General features: G+C 39.2%; 1 protein-coding gene across 1 annotated transcript; it reads left to right on the top strand.

The window, feature by feature from the left end:
- Positions 1-13,162: 13,162 nt before the first annotated feature.
- Positions 13,163-23,760, top strand: LOC115958988 (zinc finger CCCH domain-containing protein 13). Its single transcript, XM_031077270.1, has 5 exons — positions 13,163-14,248; positions 18,627-19,689; positions 20,637-22,011; positions 22,115-22,198; positions 22,951-23,760. The coding sequence occupies exons 1-5, from the start codon at positions 13,633-13,635 to the stop codon at positions 23,686-23,688; spliced, it is 3,876 nt and encodes a 1,291-aa protein (XP_030933130.1). The 5' UTR covers positions 13,163-13,632; the 3' UTR covers positions 23,689-23,760.
- Positions 23,761-24,355: the final 595 nt, after the last annotated feature.

Genomic DNA, 24,355 nt, shown 5'->3' with positions numbered 1-24,355 from the left:
GGAACTTGAACGCTTGCGTAGATTGGTAAGGGATTTGGAGTTTGAGGCAAGAGGTAGGCGTTGGAGAAGAGATCACAAAGAGCGTGTAGAGGGGTCAGCTAGTGTGGGGGGTGGCTATGGAGAGACGTCTCATCAATCCCGTTCCCATCAACACCAGGACCGGTCTCGGTATACAGACCGAAACTCAATTTCCCTAGAGGGGGGACAACCCCGGAATGCTGTCATGGATGCTGTGAGCCGAGTATTGCGTAGAGCTGCTCAATCACCGTTCTCGGGGGATATCGAACAGGCATAAATGCCGAGTAGATTTACTAAACCTCTATTTAACTCTTATGATGGGAAAATGGATCCAGTGGAGCATGTAAGCCATTATATCCAAATGATGTCTTTGCACCGTCATAATGATGCGTTGATATGTAAGGTGTTTCCGTCAATTCTCGGGCCCACCGCCTTAAGGTGGTTCAATGGGTTGAGAAAGGGCTCAATCCATAGTTTTGCTGAGCTGATTCAAGAGTTCGAGGTCTAGTTTATGACTTGCAGTCGGGTACCGCAACTAGTGGACGCACTGCTGTCTATGAAGATGGGAGCCGGGGAAACACTTCGTAGTTACACTAGCCGATATTGGGAACTGTACAACGAGAACGGTGAGGGTAATGAAAAAATCGCGGCAAGCACTTTCCTGTTGGGATTGCTCGAGGATTCTGAATTACAGATTCGTTGATAAGGAGGTCTCTCGAGGATATGAGATAGTTGATGAGGCGTATTGAAGAATATAAAAGGTTAGAGGATGATCGGCAGGATGATCGGCAGCAGAACAAAGGCAAGTCTCCGATCATGAGTCAGCTCTGGCAAAGGGGTTTTCAGTCAAGGCCCCGAAAGGATCTGAGGATCCAGGAACCAGGCGCACGAGCGGGGGAAGTAAACGTGACGTTTAAGGAGCCAATGCATAGAATTGTGGATCAAATTAAGAATGAACCATACTTTCGGTGGCCGAACAAGATGGGGGGTGACCTATCGAGAAGAAATCAAAATTTATACTACACTTATCATAGGGATAAAGGGCACACCACTGAACAGTGCAGAGTGTTGAAAGACCATTTGGAGTAGTTAGTAAAGGCATGGTACTTAAAAGAGTTTCTTGTGGACCCAAGAAATCAAGAGACGGGGTAGGGTACCCGACCTCGGGGGAATCCTCTTCCACCCCCTTTAGGAGTGATAGAGACTATCCATACTGCTTCAAGGGGTACCTTAGTGACCCGAAGGAAAGGGGTACTGGTAGTGGCTCCAATAGAGAGTTGTTGGGATGAACAACCCTCCGATAAGAAGTTGAAGTATACTCAGGAGCCCATTGTCTTTAATGATGACAATCTGGAAGGAACGATCTAGCTCCACGACGACACTTTAGTGGTTACGACTCGGATAAATGGTTTTATAGTGAAGAGAGTGTTGGTAGACCAAGGGAGTGGTGCCGAAGTGATGTATCCCGACCTGTTCAGGGGGTTAGATTTGAAGAACGAAGACTTTTCTAAGTATGATACCCCTAGTTGGCTTTGATGGTCGGATGGTGATCCCGAAGGGGTAAATTTCGCTCCCCGTGAACATGGAAGGCAAGGAAGTAATGGTGACCTTTATAGTGGTCAATTTGTTTTCTCCATATACGGCAATTCTCGGAAGGCCATGAATTCATGCAATGGGAGCAATTCCGTCTACATTGCATGTTAAGGTTAAATTCCGCACTGAGCATAATATTGCTATAGTAAGGGGAAACCAAAAAATGGCCAGACAATGTTTGGTGACTGCTGTTAACCGGAAGATTAAGCAAAAGAAACCAGCTGATGAGACCCTAATAGCAATTACAGGAATCCCAAGAGGAAATGGGGGCTAGTTGTGTCGAGGACATAATAAGAGTAAAGATATTGCCGGATGAGGATAGGAGTTTTCAAATAGGAGCAGGTATGAAAAACAAAGATAGGGTGGAGATGCTGTTATTGCTTGTACAAAATGTAGACGTATTCTCTTGAAGCCCGTATGAAGTGCCCGAGGTAGACCCCGAATTTATAGTTCACAAGCTTAACGTGAATCCATTATTTCCTCCCAAGAAGTAGAAGCCAAAGAGGTCGGCTAAGGAGCACGTTGAGGCAGTCAAGTAAGAAGTTAAGAGGTTGAAAGAAGTAGGGGCAATAAAGGAGGTTTTCTTTCTAGAATGGCTTGCAAATATTGTAGTGGTAAAAAAGAAGAATGGGAAATTGAGGGTTTGTGTAGATTTTACTGATCTGAACCGAGCATGTCCAAAAGACCCTTTCCCTATGCTGAAGATTGATCAACTGGTAGATGCAACGTACTGGCACCTGAGGATGAGTTTTATAGATGCTTTCCAAGGTTACCATCAAATTGCCCTAGTCGCCGAGGATTAAGAAAAGACTACGTTCATCTCTCCTGATGCCGATTACCATTATACCGTGGTGCCGTTTGGTCTAAGGAATGCTAAAGCCACCTATCAACGGATGATGACGAGGATGTTTAGGGATAAGATTGGGCGTACAGTGGAGGTGTATATTGACGATATGGTGGTTAAAAGTAAAAAGGAACAGGGGCACATTGATGATCTTAAAGAAGGGCGGTATAAGCTACGTCTCAATGCTAACAAGTGCGCTTTTGGAATGGGGGTTGGCAAGTTCCTTGAATATATGATTACTTACCGAGGAATAGAGGTTAATCTCGATCAAATTAAAATTGTAGAGCGCCTCAAGCCACCGAATAATCCAAAGGAAGTCCAGGTGCTGACCAACATGCTAGCTGCCATAAACCGGTTCATTTCTAAGTTTGCAGATCGGTGCCGTCCATTTTACTAGCTTCTGAAAAAATAGAAGGGATTTTAGTGGAACAAAGAGTGTGAAAAGGGTTTTCAGGATTTAAAGGAATATTTGGTGTAGACACCTACGTTGTCAGCCCCAGGAGCCCGATGAGGATTTGTTCATGTATCTTTCAGTGTCCGGACATGCCATAAATGTCGTGTTGCTAAGGGATCAAGGTGTGTAGCAACCAGTATATTATGTCAGCAAAATTTTGGTCGATGCCGAGACGAGATACTGGCCCCTGGAGAAGCTGGTGCTAGCACTAGTGCATGCAACAAGGAAGTCGCCCCATTATTTCTAAGCTCATACTGTCTATGTATTAACTGAGTATCCCTTACAGTCATTTTTAAAGAGATTTGATTTCACGGGCAGGATAGCCAAGTGGAGGACTCAGTTGGGCTCTTTTAACATTAGATATAGACCTAGGAGTTTAATGAAGGGTTAGGTTCTTGTTGGTTTTGTTGCAAAGTTTTTCCCGAGAAGGGAGATGAAAATAGTTTGTCATGTGGAGGTTCGCCCATGGAAGGTATTTGTAGACGGTGCATCTAATGCACTGGGGGCTGGGGCTAGAATTGTTATCATCACACCGAAAGGGATAAGGGTGGAACGTTCTTTTAGATTGGGTTTTAAAGCTTCTAATAATGAAGCTAAGTATGAAGCCCCTGCTTTAAATCTAGGAGCTCGAGAGGTGGAGGTTTGCTCGGATTCTCAGTTGGTGGTTAATTAAATGCAGGGTAACTTTGAAGCCAAGGATCCCTGGATGATGGAGTACTTATGGTTGGTAAAGCAGATTATGAGCCAGTTCTAGAAAATGAAGGTGGTTCAAGTGGCCGGGGGGTAGAATCGGCATGCCAACTCTCTAGCCACTTTAGCCTCATCACTGATCGAAGAGGTGCCTCGATTAATCAAAGTAGAAGTGGTGGCAGAACCGAGTATTGATGCAGGGGTAGATGTTTCAGTGGTGGCGATATCTGAGCCGTGTTGGATGGACCCAATTGTTAAATTTCTACCAGAAGATCGACTGCCTGCCGATGTAAAATAAGCAGATAGAGTACGCCGTATGGCTGCTCGGTTTTGGTTGTCAGCAGACTATAAGTTATACCGAAGGTCTTTTGGGGGACCGTATTTGCAGTGTTTGCATCCGAGCAAAGTGGAAGAGATCTTGACCGAGCTCTATGAAGGAGTATGCGACAGTCATGTTAGAGGGCGTTCATTGGCCCACCAAGCGATGACTAAAGGCTTTTGGTGGCCACAGATGCATAAGGATGCTGCTGAGTATGTCCGAAGATGCGAGCCATGTCAGAAACACGCTCCCCTAATACATCAGCCGGTGGGGACCTTGAACCCTATTAGTAGCCCTTGGCCCTTTGCACAATGGGAACTAAACGTTATTGGTCCATTCCCTCGAGTTACAGGGAACCGAAGATTTATTCTGGTAGCCGTGGATTACTTCACAAAATGGGCCGAGGCCGAGGCGCTAGCTAACATCTGGGATGTAGACGTTAAAAAGTTTATTTGGAGGAATATTGTAACAAGATTCGGAGTGCCAGAATCCCTAGTGTCTGACAATGGATTATAATTTGACAGCAAGGCTTTCTGAAAGTTATATAGTGATCTCGGTATTAAAAACAAGTATTCCACCCCACTGTATCCGCAGAGTAACGGCCAGGCCGAGGCTACTAACAAGGCAATTGTGAACGGATTAAGGAAAATATTGGAAGGTGCAAAGAGAATGAAGGCTGAGGAGTTACCAAATGTCCTTTGGGTGTACTGGACAACCCCTAGAAGATTTACGGGAGAAACCCCATTCTCGCTAACATACGGAGGGGAAGCAGTGATACCAACCGAAGTAAGTTTATGCAATGCACGGGTCTCAAGATTTGTCCCCGTTGAAAATGAAGAACTTATAGTAAAGCAATTGGACTCGTTAGAAGAGCACCGAGAATCAGCAACTATAAAGCTGGCCGAGTATTAGCAGAAGCTAGCTCGCCGGTACAACCATGATGTCAGAAGTTGGGAGTTCAGCGCTGGTGACTTAGTGTTGAGGAAAGTGGTAGGGAACACTCGAGATACCAATGCCGGAAAGTTAGCGCCGAACTGGGAAGGACCATATAGAGTTATTGTTATTGCTGGAGCTAGAGCATATTACTTGGAGGATATGGGGGAGAGACCACTCTCCTGGCCATGGAATGTTCAAAATTTACGAAAGTTCTATTACTAACATTTTTTTTGGGGGGGGGGGGAAGTTGCAAGTAATATACAACTATCAGTCATATACAATTGTTGTGTAAAGAACAATGCCTACCCATGTAATATATAGAAGTTGCATAATTCACTAAGGATAGAAACCTGTGCTCAGTTCAATCCTAACCACCGAATAGGTGGAAACCTTATGTCTATTTTCACTAAGGACAGAAACCTGTGCTTGGCTTGATCCTAATCACCGAATAGGTGGAAACCTTACGTCTATTTTTCACTAAGGACAGAAACTTGTGCTAGGTTCGATCCTAATCACCAAACAAGTGGAAACCTTGCATTTATTTTTACTAAGTATAGAAGCCTGTGCTCTGTTTGATCCTAATTACTGAATAAGTGGAAACCTTATGTCTATTTTCACTAAGGATAGAAACCTGTGCTCGACTCGATCCTAATCACTGAACAGGTGGAAACCTTACGTCTATTTTTTATTAAGGACAGAAACCTTTGCTTGGCTTGATCCTAATCATTGAACAGGTGGAAACCTTATGTCTATTTTTACTAAATACAAAAGCCTGTGCTCGATTCGATCCTAATCATCGAACAGGTGAAAACCTTACATCTATTTTTACTAAGTATAGAAGCCTGTGCTCGGTTCTATCCTAATCATCGAATAGGTGGAAACCTAATGTTTATTATTTCTAAGGATAGAAGCATGTGCTCGGTTCGATCCTAATCACCAAACAAGCGGAAACCTAATGTTTATTCTCTCTAAGGACAGAAACTCGTTTTCGGTTCAATCCCGGTCACCAAACGGGTAGAGACTTAGTCTCTATCTTTTTTAAGGACAGAAATGAAAGAGTAATCTTTATCACCGATCAGAAGTAAACTTTAATTTGGTTACTCAATTATAACAAATGAAAGAGTAAAGTATGGTAGAAATAATTTAACAACAATGCAATAGTTATTCATAAATATGGCTAAAATAGATGTCCTGTCACCATATCATGGCGACTAATTAAATGAAATAAAATAAACGCAAATTAAAATTTAACTAGTGTTCTCGTGCACCAGCTCCCTCATGCTGGGGGTATCCTCTTCGTTGTCGGCATCGGAAGGATTCTAAATGGGGGGCTAAGGCTCCGAAAAGGGTATTTGCTTGGGATTCCTTAGTAGGAAATCATCGAGCACTCTTATGGCTTGTAAAGTGGCCATCCATCCTTCCCCAAACCCATGTCTTCGTGCTTGGTAGACGATAGGTTCCACAAAGTTCTCGGTGTCCGCAAAGCCCTTGTTGTACCACTTCTCTTTAGAAAGCTGCAAGGGCCACCTTTAGATCTGCAATTTCATCAACTTGTGCCAAGTTCAGACTCTCCGCTTTTGCCAATTTAAGCTCAATGCCGCCCAATTTCACATCCATCTTTGTCAACCTCCGCTCGGCCAATATTCGAGCCTTCTCAAATGCCTGAGCCCTCTTCTTGGCAGCCTTGCCTTTGTCCTTTGCGGTGGCCACAACAACATCTTTTAGGACCTTCTCCCGGTCGGCATCTTCAACAGCCTCCTTCAGCCGATCATCTATAACATAGGCCAGCTGTGCGGCCTGACAACACAATAATGAAACACATGAAAAGAGGAAAAATGCAAGTACATTTATGCAATGAAGAAAAAGTAAAGTGTATTACCGCTATAGTATGCCACTGCAACCGGGCAGCTAGGGACCTATCAGTGTCGCCCGAGAAGAAATGCACGTCCTCAGGTAGTAGAAGGCCCAAGTCCTAACACTAGCCGTCATGGGAAGATGCTCGTTCCCAAGCCTAAAAGTGTTCTACCAGCCCACTTTTGGCTGGGAAAAGGACACCACATTAGAGTTAACTTATGCGGTTGGTTAGGCATCACCAACAGGCTCCCGGATGACTATTTCGCCAGATGCTTGGGGAGGTGTAGTGTTCGAAGGCACGCCCCCTAAGCCCCTGGGCAGCTGGTCAGTTATGCGCTGCCTTTTATGGAAGTGGCCAGGAGAAGGTGGAGGGGGAGTCTGAACCCTACCTTGGGGCTGTTGTTGTTGTGTTGCTGGACGGGCGCTAAGCAAAAAACGATTAAGGGTCATTGTTCGCTTGGCCACCATTTTGTCTTCACCTTGGTCGGCTTCTGCTTCTGAGGAGTTTACTAACTCAGCGGTTGCTTATTCGGCTGGCTGGGCTTGGGCTTGGGCTTGGGGCTCTTTGATAGGTCTGTGGACGGCATAACTTTGGGATACAATATCTGTCGAAGCATCCCTTATTGGTACTAGTGACTCCACCCTAGCTATCCGGAGGCCGAAGTCCCGAGCTTCACCAACAGTCAGGTTTGGGGGGGAGAAGATTGGGATGCCGCACGTCAATATATGACAACAAAGGGCTGTCCACCAGTAAGGCTTGTTCGAAGGGTTGCCAAGTGGAGTAAACTGGATTGCAACCAAGAATGAGGTGGGATACCCAGAGTTGCTCGTCAAAGTGCACAAATATCTCTAACCGAAGCACGAAATTGAGATCTCTCACATGCACTACTCTAATGTCTGGCTTAAACCTTTTGTTTTCTGCATCAAAATAATATGAAAACTGGTTAGCACGTGTTCGAGCAGGGTAAGCAAGGGTAAAACACTAAATTGAAAATGGTTAAAAGTGATAGATACTGACCAACGTCACGCGGCGAGGTTGGGCAAGTAAACTCGTCAGCAAGCCAATTGCCACTCACCCAAACATATTCCCCTATTGAATTTCGGTTAGAGTCGAGAAGGCATGATAAGAGCCATACTCGTACATCCCCAACTTTTAAGTAGTAGTTAGATCTAATGTTGCCATATAAACTGTAGTTTATGTCATGGTGGTTTAGTTGTAGCCCGTATATCAGGTTTAATCTATTGACACAACTCACAACTCAATAAAAGTTAAGGGGAAATTGGTCGGGGTATGAACCATAAAACTTAAGGGTACTAAGTATGAAAGGGTCCATGGGAAATCTAACCACTCCCTATAAAATGGCCATCAAGGGAAAAAACACTATGTTAGAACCGAAGCGTCGCTGGAGAGCGATGTCACCCTCGTGACAATAAGCAATGTCTACATGTGCAGGAATATTCTAGGCTGCTCTAAAGTTAGCGAAGGACGCTTTAGTAGAAAGAAGATGTGAATAACCCATTCCTAACTCTAGAGTAAGAGAAAGAAAGAGTAAAGAAATTTACTGTGGGCTCTAGGAATTGGTGATCTTGGTTAGAGGATCTATGCACGGGAGGAGTATGCTCGGCAGAGAGAAAATTGAAGGAGTGAAGAAGTAAAAAGTAGTTTGAGGAGTCAGAGGGAACTATTTATAAGGCGAAAGCATTTAATGGAAAAGGAGGCGGGAAAATCTTTTCGTAACTCCCACACGTGTGGCCTTGATTCACGAACCGTCAGGTCATGATTACGGCTGGACTAGACAGCCTAACATAATGCTTCTTCTGAGAGGGCATTAATAGCCGTCTTGTTCATTTAATGGCTAACGGTTGGACTTCTTGAGGAGTCTCTAGCACCTGTTGGGTTGTCCTTGATTCGCTCCCGGTAATCAGACACAAATCAAGGGGGGCTATTGTACGTGGTTGGACCTCGGGCCCATTGGGCCTTGGCTCGGACATTCTCAAAGACCAAAACTAAGCCCAAACCTCATAGCAATCCCATTTCGTTCTAAATGCATGATAGACAAGCCCACACCAGTCAATTATGACTTGATCGGGAATGCGTTTGCTCGAAACGGTCCATGTCCTCGGCAACTCGGTATCGCTTTGGGGAATATCGCTACCGAGCAATCCTTTGGAGGCAAGAGCCAGTTCCAATGCCATTACCACTATCTCGATAGAGCTTATCCCTTGTCAGAAATAATTAAATTGGACCCTACACACACAAGTGAGACCAGAACGTAATCATGAAACCTCCACCAACCTCAAGCTATAAATAAGGGGAGTGAGTGAAGAATAAGGGTTGGCAATTCTAAGGAGAAAAAAGAGAGTAAAAGAGAGGGGGTCAGTACCACTAAAAAGGGGAGTAACTTCAAGAGGGAAGAGAGGGAATTCGTGAGAGCTAAGGTGTGTCATTGGGTTGCTTGGCAAGGAATTACCCATAGTAGGAAACACTAAGCCCACCATACAAGTAAATTGTGAACCCAATCTTAAACCTCGTCCGTTAAGGGAAATTTGGGTGCGCACATGTTATATTCAAAATTTCAAGAGGTTTCGTGTTTTATAAATAACCATTGGGGTTTTGTGAAATTTTATTATTATTTTTAATTATTTTGAAATGTTTTTATTCTTTTAGTTTTTGTCTTGTGTTAAAAAACAAACAAACAAACTTAGGTTCCTAATAAATGCATGATATGATTTGAAATTGTAAATTATTGTTATTGATATTTTTAAATAGATTCAAAGTTAACCATAATTCAACTAACATATTTTGGTATTTCCAATGAAAACGTCAAATGTTCAAATCTCCCTATCTTCCAACTATTGAATTATCACAATTATATATATATATATATATATATATGTTATTTGTACGTATCTCTCTCTCAATGGTAAAATTTAGTCTTACAATTAAAAGAGCTATGAAAAGAAAAATATGTTTAAAAAAAAAAAATCATAGTATATATAATGGATAAAACTCAATCACATATACGACATCTACCTTATCTGTTATCTCTTTGTTTTAATCATTCAAATTGTCATACAAATCAACGGTGAACATATGCCTTCAGGGTGCAAAATAACATCATTAGACCTAAAAGAAGTACCGAAGAAACAATTAAAGGTCATATGTGTGTTTTTTTTTAACACAAATATATGTACCAAGTCAGTTCTTAGCCTTGAGGTCGCAATTCTTGCTTACATGGCAAAATTCGACAAAGCCACGTGACGCTCCATTATAACAAGAAGGCTACAAGAGAACTAAATTGGTACATTTACAAATTTTTAAGGATTAATGATGAACCTTTCAAAATATCTTTTTATCTAAAAGGGATCTTATAAATTATAATTATTTTCAATCATTTTCTGATTTTTGATAAAAGGTGGATTTACATTATTAGACATTTGGTTTATTGTGATGTGTTCTTAATATGATGCATATTACGATGATGTGATATTAAAGTTTTTGATTTATTTTATTTTTTCTAACATTACCATAATTTAAAATTACAAAATATATTACATCATCTTAATTTCATCACATTCCTAAATAATGTAATATTGTATTCTTGTATTGAAATTACATTAATGCAAGATTACAATAACGTAATATTATGGTGTAATGTAACATCACAGCGAACCAAACACCCCCTATATGTATTTTGCATTAACGTAAAATAAGTTTTCTATTATATAGGATTTTATATTTAAAAAAAAAAATTCATTTATTTTATAATATAAAATTGATACTTAAAATACTTTGTTAAGTTTATCTATATCTTGATTAAGTTTAAGTCATGCATAGTATGAGTATAACACTAATATAATATATTAATTATAGGAGGTAATTTTTAGAGTGGTGAAAGCATTGACTATGAAACTATAACAAATCGAATATAGATCACATGAACTCTAGGTGTCACTAAAACAAATCTAAGGTACATATTATCACATATTATAAGGGAACTCGGTTGAGTTCTGTCATGGGGAGGAATAAATAATGGTCCATTTGGATTGAAGGGGAGGGAGAGGGGGTAGAGTAGATTTAGCATAAAATTAGCCTATTTTCAGCTAACTCTACTCTACTCTTCTCTACTCCCTCTCCTTCTCCCCTTCATCCAAACAAACCCTAAATGTTATTATTGAAGTATCGAATAGTTATTCAAATAAATTACACTAGCACATTTTTATAAAGAGTTCCTATTTTTATGTCTTTTTTGGTTGAAGGCAAACTTTACATTATTGATCACCAAGAAGCTATTCACTCCATACAAACATGAAACAAGGTCACTGTTAGGGTTTTGTTTTTTATTTTTATTTTTATTTTTATTTTTTTTATTTTTATTTTTTTTAACGTAACTATGAAAGATAAAACAATATGATCTTAATCACACTAAAATTCAATTTAGTCCATTGACTTTCACTTTAATGGTCAATTAGTTATTATGGATTATTTTTTGTCAATTTAGTTTTCCCTTTTATCAAAATGAACCTTTTAATTTTTTTTTTTTTTAGAGTTTCACAACCTGTGACGTCCGTTCCTGATGATATCTCTTTATTATTAGACTAAGACACTAATCGGTTTTTGGTGTAGGTGGGGATTGAACCCCATATCTCTTATTCAACCATCAGGACTTTACCAGTTGAGCTAACTGAAACACACAAAATAAATCAATTTAATCGTTTTATATTTCCATCCAAACCTGTTAGGAAATTATCCCATTTTAAATACACAATTATATTTATATTAATATTAATCCATGTAGTCTTACAGCATGATTAAGATTGTACTCTTTTACATTTTTAGTGATATCAAACGTCATACATTAATATTTGAATAATTTGTTCCAAAATAAATTTCCCAATTACATTAATTTGATTGTTTGGTTTTTAAGGGCTAAATTTATGTGTAATTCATTAGGTGTTATATCTTAAGTTTCCAATTGAATTAAATTGTTTGGAATTGACTAGTATAATAAAAAAAAATTATATATTTCTCAAAGACAATTAAATCCAACCATATAGTTTATTAGTTAATGCAACTGCATGGTTGAATTTAATTGGACAACTTAAGGTTTAGCACATAAAGAACTGTATCTAAATTTTATTTATTTCAAGTTTGGACTTTGACATGAGAGCCAACTTGGTCATTGTAGTTTCGATTTGAGTAATTAACCGTTGGACTTTAGGTTTGTGACAAACTAGACATTTTGTTAGTGCTTTCTATTAGTGATTAATGGAGTTAATCATGTGATGTGCATATAGGTGTTCTATATAGGGTAAACTTAGAGGTATAAATTAAAACTTGACATACGTAAATATAGATTCGATCTAGATTCATTGGGTTAAGTAAATTAAAAATTATATTCTAAATTGAGTCTCAGTCGTACAAAAAAAGCGTTTGGATGAGTTTATTCACATTTAATTACTTGGTTGTGTAAATTTACTGTTGTTATTAAAATGTATGCTAAAAAAAACCATACATTAGAAATTCAAGTGATAGCTCAATGATTATGGCATCTATTGTGGTATTCCATGTGATGTATGGTTCGAACCCTATCTCCCTCCCACTCCTCTTTGTTGCTTCCCCTGGAGCCCCTCGTCGGTGAAGTTCATGATGCCCTTTTGGCCCTTAAACTGATAGTCTATCATCATCTCTCTTTTGTTATTTTTGAAAGGAGACTCCCTTTAGCTTGATTGAATCTTTCCAACTTCCTTTTGTGCCTGATATTATTATTTATTTTTTTGCCCATTGTATTTGTTTCCCTTAATTCTCTCTTATTTAGTTAAGGGTGAAAATATTAGTAAAAGAAGATGGGATTCAAATGTTTTCAATTGGAGCCTACCAAATTCTTATCTCCCCAAATTGATAGGGGAGAAAAATGGCTTGAAGTGTATAGTTAGGAGTTACCTTTCCACACCTTTTAGTCTTTTACTATTTACTTTTTGGTAAATATACACAAAGCAACATTTTCATCTTCTCATTCTTCTTCTAAACCATTGCAAAAGAAGCTAAAATCCAAGTACTGGTATTGTGTTTGAGTTCACTTCTTTCTTCTTTGTACTTCCTCTTTAAGTCAGAATCACAATCGCACTGTGTTGTCTCTAGAAGATTGAAATCAAGTGGACTTGGTTCCATCCAGGTAAGGTGGAACCCACCAAACAACTCCTACGGATAATATAATTTCCAATTTGACCTCAAAGGTCCACCTACCCCACGTAATCACCGGAGCACCATATTTACTCTGCTCCCGCTTTTACATACGTGTCACCTCCCTATTGGATACAGCAACGTGAGCCAATTACAACAATATCATTTGTTTCAACACAAAACAAACACCGCAATGACACCCTCCGTAATTAACACTGAACTACCGAGGGTAATATCGTCACACCGGCACAAATTATCTCGAGTCCTCTCTGAGTCTCGGTAAACAAAAGCAAAGCAAAAAGCCTTCACACCCTATTCTTGTTTTCCCATTCTCTTCAAAACCACTTCTCTCTCCGTGGCTCTCTCGTAATTCTCATTCATTTCGATCCCATTCTTATAAATCTCCTCCGATTTCCGGCGATCCATTCTCTCCGGTGGCTTTTCCGTTCTATTCTCCGACCGCCGTACACTGTTAGGGTTTATTTTTTTCACTCCCTCCGAGATTTTCGCACTTAGGGTTTTTGATTTTTTTTTGATTCGAGTGCTCGCTTTTTTGCTGAGAAGCTTCGCGATTAGCGTTCTGATATCGGGGGTTTCAATTTTTGAGTATCGATTTCGAGGCTAGGGTTTCGATTTTTCGATCTGGGCACTCAATTTTTGTTCGTGGATTTGCAAGTTAGGGTTTCGGTTTGGGGTTGGTTCGGGAATCTGCTACTAGGGTTTTTGAGTGTATTTCAGTGATGCCGAGAGGTTCAAGGCACAAATCTAGCAAACACAGCTCGAGGGAAGCGAGGGAGTACTCGGACTCGGAGAAAGATTTGAGCACGAAGGATCGGAAGGGAGGCAAGGAGGAGAGTGGCGCTGGAGCTAGGGTTTCAAAGGAATCTGCTTCGAGCGAAAAACGGAAGCTTGATTCTGTGAAGGATTCCAAGGACTTGTACGCTTCTGGAAATGGCGAGTATGCCGAAGAGCATGGCTCGTTGAAGCGGCGAAAGGAGCGTGGCGATGAAGTAGTAACCGATCGGTGGAATGGCGGGGATGATGATCGGATTGAGGTGTCAAAGAAGTCCAAGGAGTCGAAGGAATCAAAGGAGTTGAGGGAGTCTAGGGAGTTGAAGGAATTGAAGGCTTCCGGTGAATCGAAGAGTAGTAGCAGCAGTAGGAGGAGAGAGGAGGGTTTGGGAGTGTATGGTGAGGCTGAGGAGGCAAAGAGGAGCAGTGGGAAGCATCGGGATTCAGGTCGAAAGGAGAGTAGAGAAGCTGAAAGGGAGAAGAAGACTAAAGAAGGGAAAAGTGAGAGAGTGGTCATTGATAATGACGAACAGCGCGAGACGAAGAAGGCCCTTGAAATTACTGGTAAGGTAACTGATTGGTTTGCTGGTTAATATGCATTTGTGTGTATATTGTGATTATGTTGTTATGTACTGATAGTAGGTTATGGTATATTAGAGTGTTTCTAGATTGGTAGATAGTATTAGAAAATGAGAAGTGTGGTTGTTTGAGTTACTAGGGAAGTCATGAACTTTTGAATATCAGTACCTAAAAATCATTGGATTTTGCTCCATTTTTAGAACCCCAAGTGCGATTTTATACGGTAACTCATTTTTTAAAGGATGTTTTTAACTTTGTGCAATTTCAGTAGCTGTGAGGCTTAATTATGTTAGATTTGTTTTCTTGCTTGAAATTTGATATCCTTCTTTGTATTCATTTTCTACATTTGATTTCAGTCTGATGATTTTTCTTAAATGCTTCCGGTTTCATGCTGTGACCTTTTTTGTTGCGGGGCATCTAAATTAGTCATAAGCCAACATTCATGAAATTTAAGTTAACATTGTCTATCATGTCTTCAGGACAATGTTGTTATTATGACTATTCTCTAGATAGAATTTTTGAAATGTTTTAACTTTTTATGTAATTATTTATTTTATTTTAGATCTAAGGATCTTGTTTTTAATGGGTGGGAGCTGATATGAATCTCAGAACATTAAAATTGTCCATAATTTTATTTGAAAATGTAACATCACATAATTTAATCAAACAGAATAAATCCTAGATACGAATGATAACTCATGTTGTGTGCCTTTGACAGTGATAATTTTAGTGATCTAGCTGGTTTTATATCTTTTTTATTTTCCTTCCTTTTTGTTATTCATAGAAATTGAAAAGAATTGGATTGCTAAAGCCTAAATGTGACAAAAAATAATTGTTATGCATTTCATTGGTGAGGTAATTGAAGCTGATGATAGAACAAGACTACAGTTAATCAGCTATCATCTGATTAAGAGGAATTCTTTAGTACAGTGCCCGGATGCTTTACTTATATAATGATTGTCGGAAATAGATATTCAATGAAGTTATATTACTGATAATAAAAAAAATGATTGTCAGAAATAGATGATTGAATTGAAACTGATTAGAAAAGAAATAATACGAGAATACTTGTTGAAATCTTCATTATATTATTACAAATATGATATTAGTACATTGTGGTGCTATCTTCCTTCTACATTCCCTTGGAAGCTCGCCATTATGCTCATAGTTATTGAAACGTTGAGTGTTTCTGGTCTTCAATTGGACCTTCAAAACTTTCAATTGGGGGCAATTTATTAGGTTCTACAGATGTGTCACACCTTTCAAGTCAGGAGCATTGTTTTACTTAACACTTTAGGTTCATGTTACATATGCTCCAAACAATATCTATGCAACCTCACAATATTCATTGTGTCTTTAATCCATTATATTAGTTATCAGAGTTGTTATTGTGCTAGTCAAATTCATGTTATTCTGTAATTGAACACCATGATTACGTCAACCCTAGAATTTAAGATGAAGAAAATTTTGAATTCTCTTATTTTTCAGGGTTTGATTTGTCATGGGCTAAAGGAAATAAAGGTTTGAGAAAATATGTTTAGTAATATATTTGAGCCTGTCAGGATTTGAGCTTTTTTATCCACAATATGTGAGATTTGGAGAGAAATTTATGGACAAGACTAAAACTAAAATTTCTTTGTTTTGTTTTCTCTTTTTAACCGTAAGTTTTTAACAATATAATCTTCTGTTCATTACTTTTCTAGGAATCTTTCTGATACGTGGACAATATATGCCCTGCTTTGAGATGTTGGTTGTCCGTTCATAGTTTCCGATGCTTGAGTAGCATTTTTTGGAACTTTTTGCATGAAGGAGGTAATATTGAAAAATGCAGTTGTAACCCAAAAGAAAGAAAGAAGAGAAATGCAGTTTTTATCAGAGAACTACCGACTCATTAGACGTGTTTATGCTTGATTTAAGAAAATGAATTGTAAAAACTTCTTGCTTTGTAGTTAACATGCTTATACTCCTAAATTAAAATCTTTGATTGTTGTTGCATTTCCATTTTTCTTAATTAAGCTTTAAACTAACTAATGGGGATTGGTTACACGAATCCTGTGCCATTTTGTTCTGTCTAGGTCAATATTCTTTGTTAAGTCTTTGGCAAGGATGTCAACTTATCTGATCTGTTTTGATTTGCGGCTTGCGAAATTAATGGGTGCCATAGGCTTAGGAATTTTGAGAAATTTTGCTTGTACTCATAAGAAAAAAGGTCTTTGGCAACGATGCCTTTCTCCCCTTCTACATCCACATGTTCTTGGTCCTTCCTCTGCTCCCTTTTTTGCCTTGGATTTTACAACAGTAATAAAGGAGGAAGAAGAAGAACAAAGCCTTGTCCCAAAACCTTGGGGTTGGAAGGCTGCGTGAATTCTTCTCCTCCATCCTATCCAGAATCAGACTTTTTGCTACTCTTTAATTAACATTTTCATTTTTACTACTACTAATATTATTTTAGGTCTTCCTCCTCTTCTTGTTCCTTTACCTTAATCAAATCACCCTTGTTCACTCGTGCAGTCATGTGGGCTGTTGTTGATGTGGTGAAGATTTTATGGTTTAATTGAAAGCTCCAGAACAGATGCAGACACTATTAATTATCGAATATGGTTTAAAATTGACTTAGAAGAAAAAAAGCCATTTCTTAATACACTTAACTATTGTTTGGGTGAAACATTCTCCCACTTCAAATAAACCAATATATATTTCCATAACCTTCTTTAATTCGATAAACTTTCATTGTTTTCTCAATGGGAGAGCTTCACTGTATTTAGTGACATTAAATACTCTTTCCATCCCATATTGTTGGTTCTCTAGTTTATTTTGGAATGTTCACAGGTATGGTTCCATTTGAAAAGTCAATGAAGATAATATTAATACCTTTCCTAATTTACCCTTTACTTGATTTGAGAAATAAATATCCCTTTTCATTTAGTTTTATTTAAGTTTAAATTCAAGAGTATAGTTTGGATACTTCCAATTTTTTATTTGAAAGACAATTCATCAAAAAATGTACCCCTGAAAAGTTGGATTTTTTAACCAAAACTAGCAAGATAAAATGGAGGGATTATTTTTCATGTGGATTGTTGAGCCCTTTAGCACGCATTTGGGAATGTATGGATGGTTGTAGTGAGCATTGAGATACTGCAGCAGGATTTTTGTTGATTGAATTTTCATATATCTCTCTGTGTGTGTCATTTCTTTATCTTTCTTGGATGAATTGGAGCGTGTAATTTTTATACCACTTGTGGATTTACCTATAGACATTCTGGATATTAAGCATTGGTAATTTAGAGTTTCCAGTGACTTGAAGTGATTTTATCCTTTTCAATTACAGTGCCGTAGGAATTCAGGGATCTACTGATGGATTTATATTGTGTAGCTTCTATGGAATTTATTTATTGCTGACAGTGTCCTTCAGGAACACAAAAATATTGATCTTTATTAGCTTCGTAATTGGTATCATTTACTCTTTTTTGTTTTTAAAAATCTGAAACTATTAAAATACTGTGCTATCTTAAGCTATAATGTTTAGCATGAAAGAACTCTCATATAAACCTATTTATCACTTGATCATAGTGTCCGATTGTTTGTCATGGCACAAACCATCCTTTTCCCCTTCTTAATAACAACCATTATACATAATGTTTTAGCAATAACATTTACTGTGATGACTTGAAACATAGTAGTCTGTTGGATGTTGGATTATTACCATGCATGTAATTGTTTTGTAATGCAATTATACCTTGTGCACAAATACATTGGAGGCTACATCCAGTTAGCCAAGGCATCCTTGTATTGCAAAGAGAATGAAAACTGATGACTGTTATACTTAATTTTTGGATGGCGTTGAATATGGTGTTGCCATTAACCTATCGAAAAAAATAAAAAATAAAAAATAAAGTTGGTGTTGCTATGGCACTGGAATATGAAGCCACTTATAAATGGAGTTAAATGCCTAGAGCCAGTTCTTTTAGGAGTTTTCAGTTGTTAATGGGTGCTTTTGAAGAACAGAAGAATTGAGGTTAGAGAAACATAATTTTTTTTGGAAGAGAGGGTTTAATGAACAAACTTCCATATAAAATTTATGTGTTTTTATTCATAACATGTTTCATTGATAAAGTGCCTTATGAAAATAATTTTTAATTGTTTTTAACTCGTGCATAACTAAAACTATTGATTTGAGTTTGGCATGTGACCTAGTTCCCTGACCCTTAAAATATTACTCTATTCTTATTTTAGAAGACCTGATGCGTTTCTTTAATGAATATGAAGAATTTGTTTTATGAAATGTTCTATGAATACCATATACATGATCTTTGCTTTTCTAGTCAAGACTCCAGCTAACATCTTTATCTGTGTCTTCTGGCAGATTTGAATGCACAGGATGAGTTGCAAACTCCTGAACCAGAAAACCAGCTTGAGAGGCGAACGAGGAAAAAAAGAGACGGTTCTGGTGATTGGGAAAAGCATCAAGATGATGTTGGGGATATTAATGATAGACGATTATCGTCTAGGGATGATGTTGGCAAGGATGGACGACAAAAGGATGAAAAGCGCAAGGATGATAGATCAAGAGACAAGTATCGAGAAGACATGGAAAAGGACAACAAGCATCGTGATGACAAGCAAAGTGATGAGCGCCCTGCAAAAGATCATGCTAGCATTAGGTCTGATGATAAGCGTGCAAAGGATGAAAAGGATGCTGTAGAAATACGACAGAAGAGAACCAAACTTCAGGATAGTGACCGCGATCGAGAGCGCGATCGGGAACGTGATCGTGATCGTGATCGTGATCGTGAGCGGGAAAGGGAACGGGAACGGGAAAGGGAACGAGATCGTGATATAGAGGCTAGTCGGGATCGCGATCGGTATCATGACCGTGACCGTGACCGTGAACGTGATGGGGACCGTGGGCATGAACGCAGCCGTGATCGTGACCGTGACAGTGATCGTGACCGTGATTATGATCGGGATCATGACCGTGACCGTGATTATGATCGGGATTATGACCGTGATCGAGATCGTGATCATGACCGTAGTCGAGACCGCGTTCGTGATCGTGACCGTGGGCGTGATCATGACCGTGAATATGATCGTGACCGAGAATATGAGCGTGATCGAGACCAAGACCGTGACCATGACCGCCATCGTGATGGCGATGGATATGATGAGCGAAGTGCTAGGTACAAAGATGGCAGGGGAAAGAAAAGATCCCCGGATGATCGTGATGATCCTAATGATAATAAAACTAGAGTTGTCAAATCTCACTATCCTGATGTGGAGAAGAAATCTGTGACTGGCAGTAAAGTTGAATCTGATGCTGATAGGGGAAGATCTCAGTCTCGCCAAGCTCATGTGGACGCTACTATTGGTAGCAACAGACGGAGAAATTCTCCCAGCTCCAGTTCACATGTTGGCGTAGATGAATACAGGTTTGTATTTTTTCTGAACTCCATGTAGTGGAAAATCTGGTTGTTGTAGGCATATCTGATTATGTAGATTATCTGGAAAATCTGGTTGTTGTAGGCATATCTGACTACGTAGATTATCTTTGGAATGGTTTGCTCTGACATTTGTATGCTGGTTTTGTAGGTGTGTCTGTTTCTCAATATTAGGCATTGTGCTTTTGCATATTTGAAAATATTATTTTACTATGTTAAATTTGCCTCAGGTTAGCATGCTCAGCAATGTACTGTGACAAATCTCTTTGTTCTGTTTTATCTTTTTTTTTTTTTTGGGGGGGGGGGGTGGTGGTGGGGGGAGTGGGGGATCATATGGATAAGAGTTTAAATTTTGTGTTATATGTCATAAACATGTGGTTCATTTGTTGTCCTAGCAGATCTTCTGTAAGTATTCTATTAATAAAATCCATTTGATTGTGGGTTTGTGGTAAAAGTGGTGGCCTTTTAAACAGTTATTGTTATGTTGATGATGTGAAACTACATTTGCTAGTGTTGTGACCAACATCATGTCATTATCCTTTGGCATGCCATAAAATTTATTTTCTTTTAATAATAGAAGCAAATGGGATAAGCCTTCCGTTTAATCTGTTTGTGTTGCCATTCATCTTATGCTACTGCCTGATGTAATCAAACTTGGAGGATTAATGCTAGGAGCTGGACCAATACAGTGGAAAATATTAATTAAATGATTATGTCTGAAACATTAATGTGTTTCACAATAGCACTTGTTTAAATGCTCATTCTTTTGTTCTAATATATCTGTACATTTGAAATAAAATATAAGGAGCCTGAATTCACCTGAAATGTTTTTAAAGGTCAATTGGATTTTATAGAATGTGATGTGATATAACCATATTTTTTTGTGAAGCATATGTGGAATTCAATAATAATGATGTCTTCATTTTTTTCCGTTACAGGCATTTAAATCCTGAAGATTTGAAGTACAGGGATAATAAGTCCGAACAGAGGCCCAAGACAATTTCTTCGAGAGAAGTAAGTGCTTTCTCTGGAGTGTCAGAAAGAGGTGCAAAGTACAGAACCATGGAGAAAGCTGTCAAAATGGATGATGGCCATTTAGGGGAGCTGCCAACTGAAAGGTCTTCAAGTTCCAAGGCTTCACCCAAGGGCTTGATGGAAAGATCTCCTTCATCTACAAGTATTGACCGTAGGTATATAAATAGAACCAGTGTTAGGCGGAGTCTTGATATTGAAGATACAGGACGCAGGAGCAGTGCTTCCATTGATGCTAGAGATTTCTCTACTACTGAGGACAGGCTGTATAGGGACTTGCCACCAGAAAAGACCCCATTGGATGACTCCTCTCAGGCAGATTCATCTTATTATAATAGAACTAGTCAGAGTAATGCATCTTCTTTGATTCCTCCATCACCTGCTTTCAGAGCTGGTGTCGACAGCCCTTCATTTGCTGGTTCCTTGGAAGAAGATGGTAGAGTTAACTCCACTCCCCGTTATAAGAGGGGTAGTGATCCTAGTGTAGTAAGAGGACATGGAAATGCTTGGAGGGGTGTCCATGGTTGGTCTTCATCGGTACCAAATGGCTTCATTCCTTACCAACATGGACCTCCTCATGGGGGTTTTCAGGCAATGATACCACAGTTTCCATCTCAACCTATGTTTGGTGTTAGACCTGCTGATATTAATCACTCTGGGATTCATTATCACATGCCTGAAGCCGACAGGTTTTCTGGTCACTTGCGTCCAGTTGGCTGGCAGAATATGTTGGATGGTTCAGGCCCTCCTCACTTGCATGCATGGGATGGAAGTAATGGCTCAGGCCCTCCTCACATGTATGGGGGGGCTGAATGGGACCAGAAGAGGCATCCGATGAATGGTCGGGGTTGGGACTCAAATGCTGACATGTGGAAAGGACCAGATAATGAGATGAAGAGGGACTTGCCTTCCCCGTCCCTCAAAGATGATTATCCAGTGCAGGTCCCAGTAGATGATGCTTTGGCTGGGAATGCAGGTCAGAGGTCTCAACATGAAGAAAACAATGAGGTTCAGGCAAAAACCACCGAAATAAGCTCCATTGCCACTTCTCCAGCAAAAGAAGCTATTGATTCTCTACCTAAACCTGCCCATGAAAAGGCACCTGATCCTTCCAAATTATCAAGGGATGATGCTTCTTATTTCAGCCGCATATATCTTTCTAAGCTAGATATTTCAGCTGAACTTGCACGTCCAGAGTTGTACAATCAGTGTATAAGCTTGTTGGATATTGAACAAAGTGCTTCTGTTGATGAAGACAGCACTATGGATGTATTTTTGGAGGTAGAGAATCTTGACAAAAACTCTCCCATTCCCTTTATAAATATTGATGAACTCTTAATGATAACTTTTGCTTCATTTTGTCTTTTCTTTGTAAATGTGACAGGATGAAGGAAGAGCTGGTCTGAAATTTTCCAATAACTTATCGAGCCATTCACTTTTTCCTGCCATAAAGGATTCTGTTCTTAAGGTAATTTTTCTGATGGATGGAGATATTGCTAGTCATTGATATCTTATTCTTATATAGTTTTAGTAGCCACATCCTCATAATTGTTCATATGTCCTACCTTGCCCGAGGGCTACAAGTGGTTGTTATGATGCATGCTTTTAATCAGATGTTATCCTTTTCTAACCAAAAGATAACAAAAGCCTTTTTTAATCAGATGTCATTAAAACCTTTTAAAGCCTGTGTGCAAGAGGTAGGTTCCTCTTCATCAATAAAATATGTACATACATAGAAGACCTCATAAGACAAATTTTTGGTTTAAAGTGAATAATTTGTGTGTGGGATCATTGATTCTCTTCTTTCTGTCCTGTTACTTAAAGGGGAAGCTGTTTACCAGTAGTTGCGCTGCATATTTCATAATTGCAAACTAATCATGTCATTATTATTTTGTTGATTTATAGTTTCAATGGAAGTACTGGATTTCTCCAGTTTGCAAATTTTGAATTTACCTTTTTCCCCCTAGTTTCAAGTACATGTTTTGGTGAATACTGGTCAGGTTGAGTGCCTTTTTGGGTGCTGTTTAGCTGTGCTGGAATTATTTGTAACACTTCAATGTTTGCATCTGTGCACGACTAACTCATTTTTGCTGTCACTGTCACATTTATGCCAACACTGGTTTAACTGTCTGGGAATATTGCCAGGACTTTAAATCTAAGTCAAAATGTTTGAATACTGATTCTAGATTCTAGCTGGTTGACACACATTGTGATTTGCAGAGAGCTATGGACCTCTACAAGAAGCAGAGGGTGAAAATAGTAAGATTGTCATCTCTTAGTGGGGGAACATTTGACATGAAATCAGCTTCCAACCAGGTGAAAGTGGAGGAGCAAGTCCCCATCTGTGGTGTGGAGAAAGTGGAAGAGCAAGTCCCCATCTGTGGTGTGGAGAAAGTACTGGAGCCAGTCCTGACTTTGGATGCAGAAATGCCATGTTCGCCTATGTCAACTTTAGATCAGAATAAAGTGGAAGCTATTTCATCCAGAGACATACAAGAAGATACAGAGGAGCCCATTTCATCCCCAATTCAGGAGGTGCAGAATCACATCTTTACCCCTTCTCCGAAGATGGAAGTAGTGGTTCAATTTTATGGTGGTGAGACCCCAGGGGAGAGAGAGCCAGTTTCCAGTTTGGAGGAAAAGAATGGAATGGCTTCTGAACAGGTGAATTTGGAGGTTGCAGATGGGGATGCAGGTGATAATGAATCACAGACGACTACCACTCTGCCGATGGATGGCGATGGCGATGGTGAGAAGATCAACAACATGCTTGGAGAAACTAATGGCAATAACTCTGGCTATTGTGGAGAGGAAAGGTTTTCTGATGATGCAATAAATGGTCCTAAATTATTTCCAGGTGGTTCTCCTAGGGCTTGTGAGGGTTTGTTGCCTGGGCCAAATGAGTCTGAGTCGGTAATTTTTAGTCGGATACATCATTCTCCTGAAAGTACACATTGAGACAATTTCTATAAACTTTGTTTCGTTTTTATTGCATTTTTTGGTTTTTTTAGTTAATTTTGCTATTTCATAGTTCTTGTTGCTTCTCTTCTTCAGTAAGGAAATAAAAAGGAAATATCTCTCAGCTTTGGGTCCCTTGATAAGAGGGGGGGCGAGGCCCACGTCGTTTTTGTTCCCTACCTTTCTTTGATTGATGAGAAGATCAGGTAAAATCTGTGTTCTCCTTGGACAAATCAAATCATATCTACTTCTCTTCTCTTCTCTTCTTAATGTGCACACCTTGCATTTGCATTGGACAATCATGTTTTTTGGAGTTCTAGATGGAGATCGGAATTAATGCACACGTACACAAACGTCATGTCCCCCCTCCCCCCCCCCCCACACACACACACGTGCACACGTACTACTTTACCTACGACTTTTTCACTTAATTATTATATTTTCCTCATTTGGGAACATTTGAATTTGTTTTTAATATAATATAATATAATATAAATGAAAAGATGGAAAGTGTTACTAAAAAAAGATGGAAAATGCATTGGGCCGGCCCGCCCAAGTTTTTCCCTATAAGCTTGAAGGCGCGCACACGCACACGTGTGTGCATATATATATATATATATATATGGAGGATATTTATTTTTGGAAACTTGGATAATGCATTGAACCA

Source organism: Quercus lobata, chromosome 9, assembly GCF_001633185.2.
Source record: "Quercus lobata isolate SW786 chromosome 9, ValleyOak3.0 Primary Assembly, whole genome shotgun sequence".
NCBI lineage: Eukaryota > Viridiplantae > Streptophyta > Magnoliopsida > Fagales > Fagaceae > Quercus > Quercus lobata.
The sequence above is the reverse complement of the archived record's forward strand: the minus strand, read 5'-3'. Positions and strand labels throughout refer to the sequence as shown.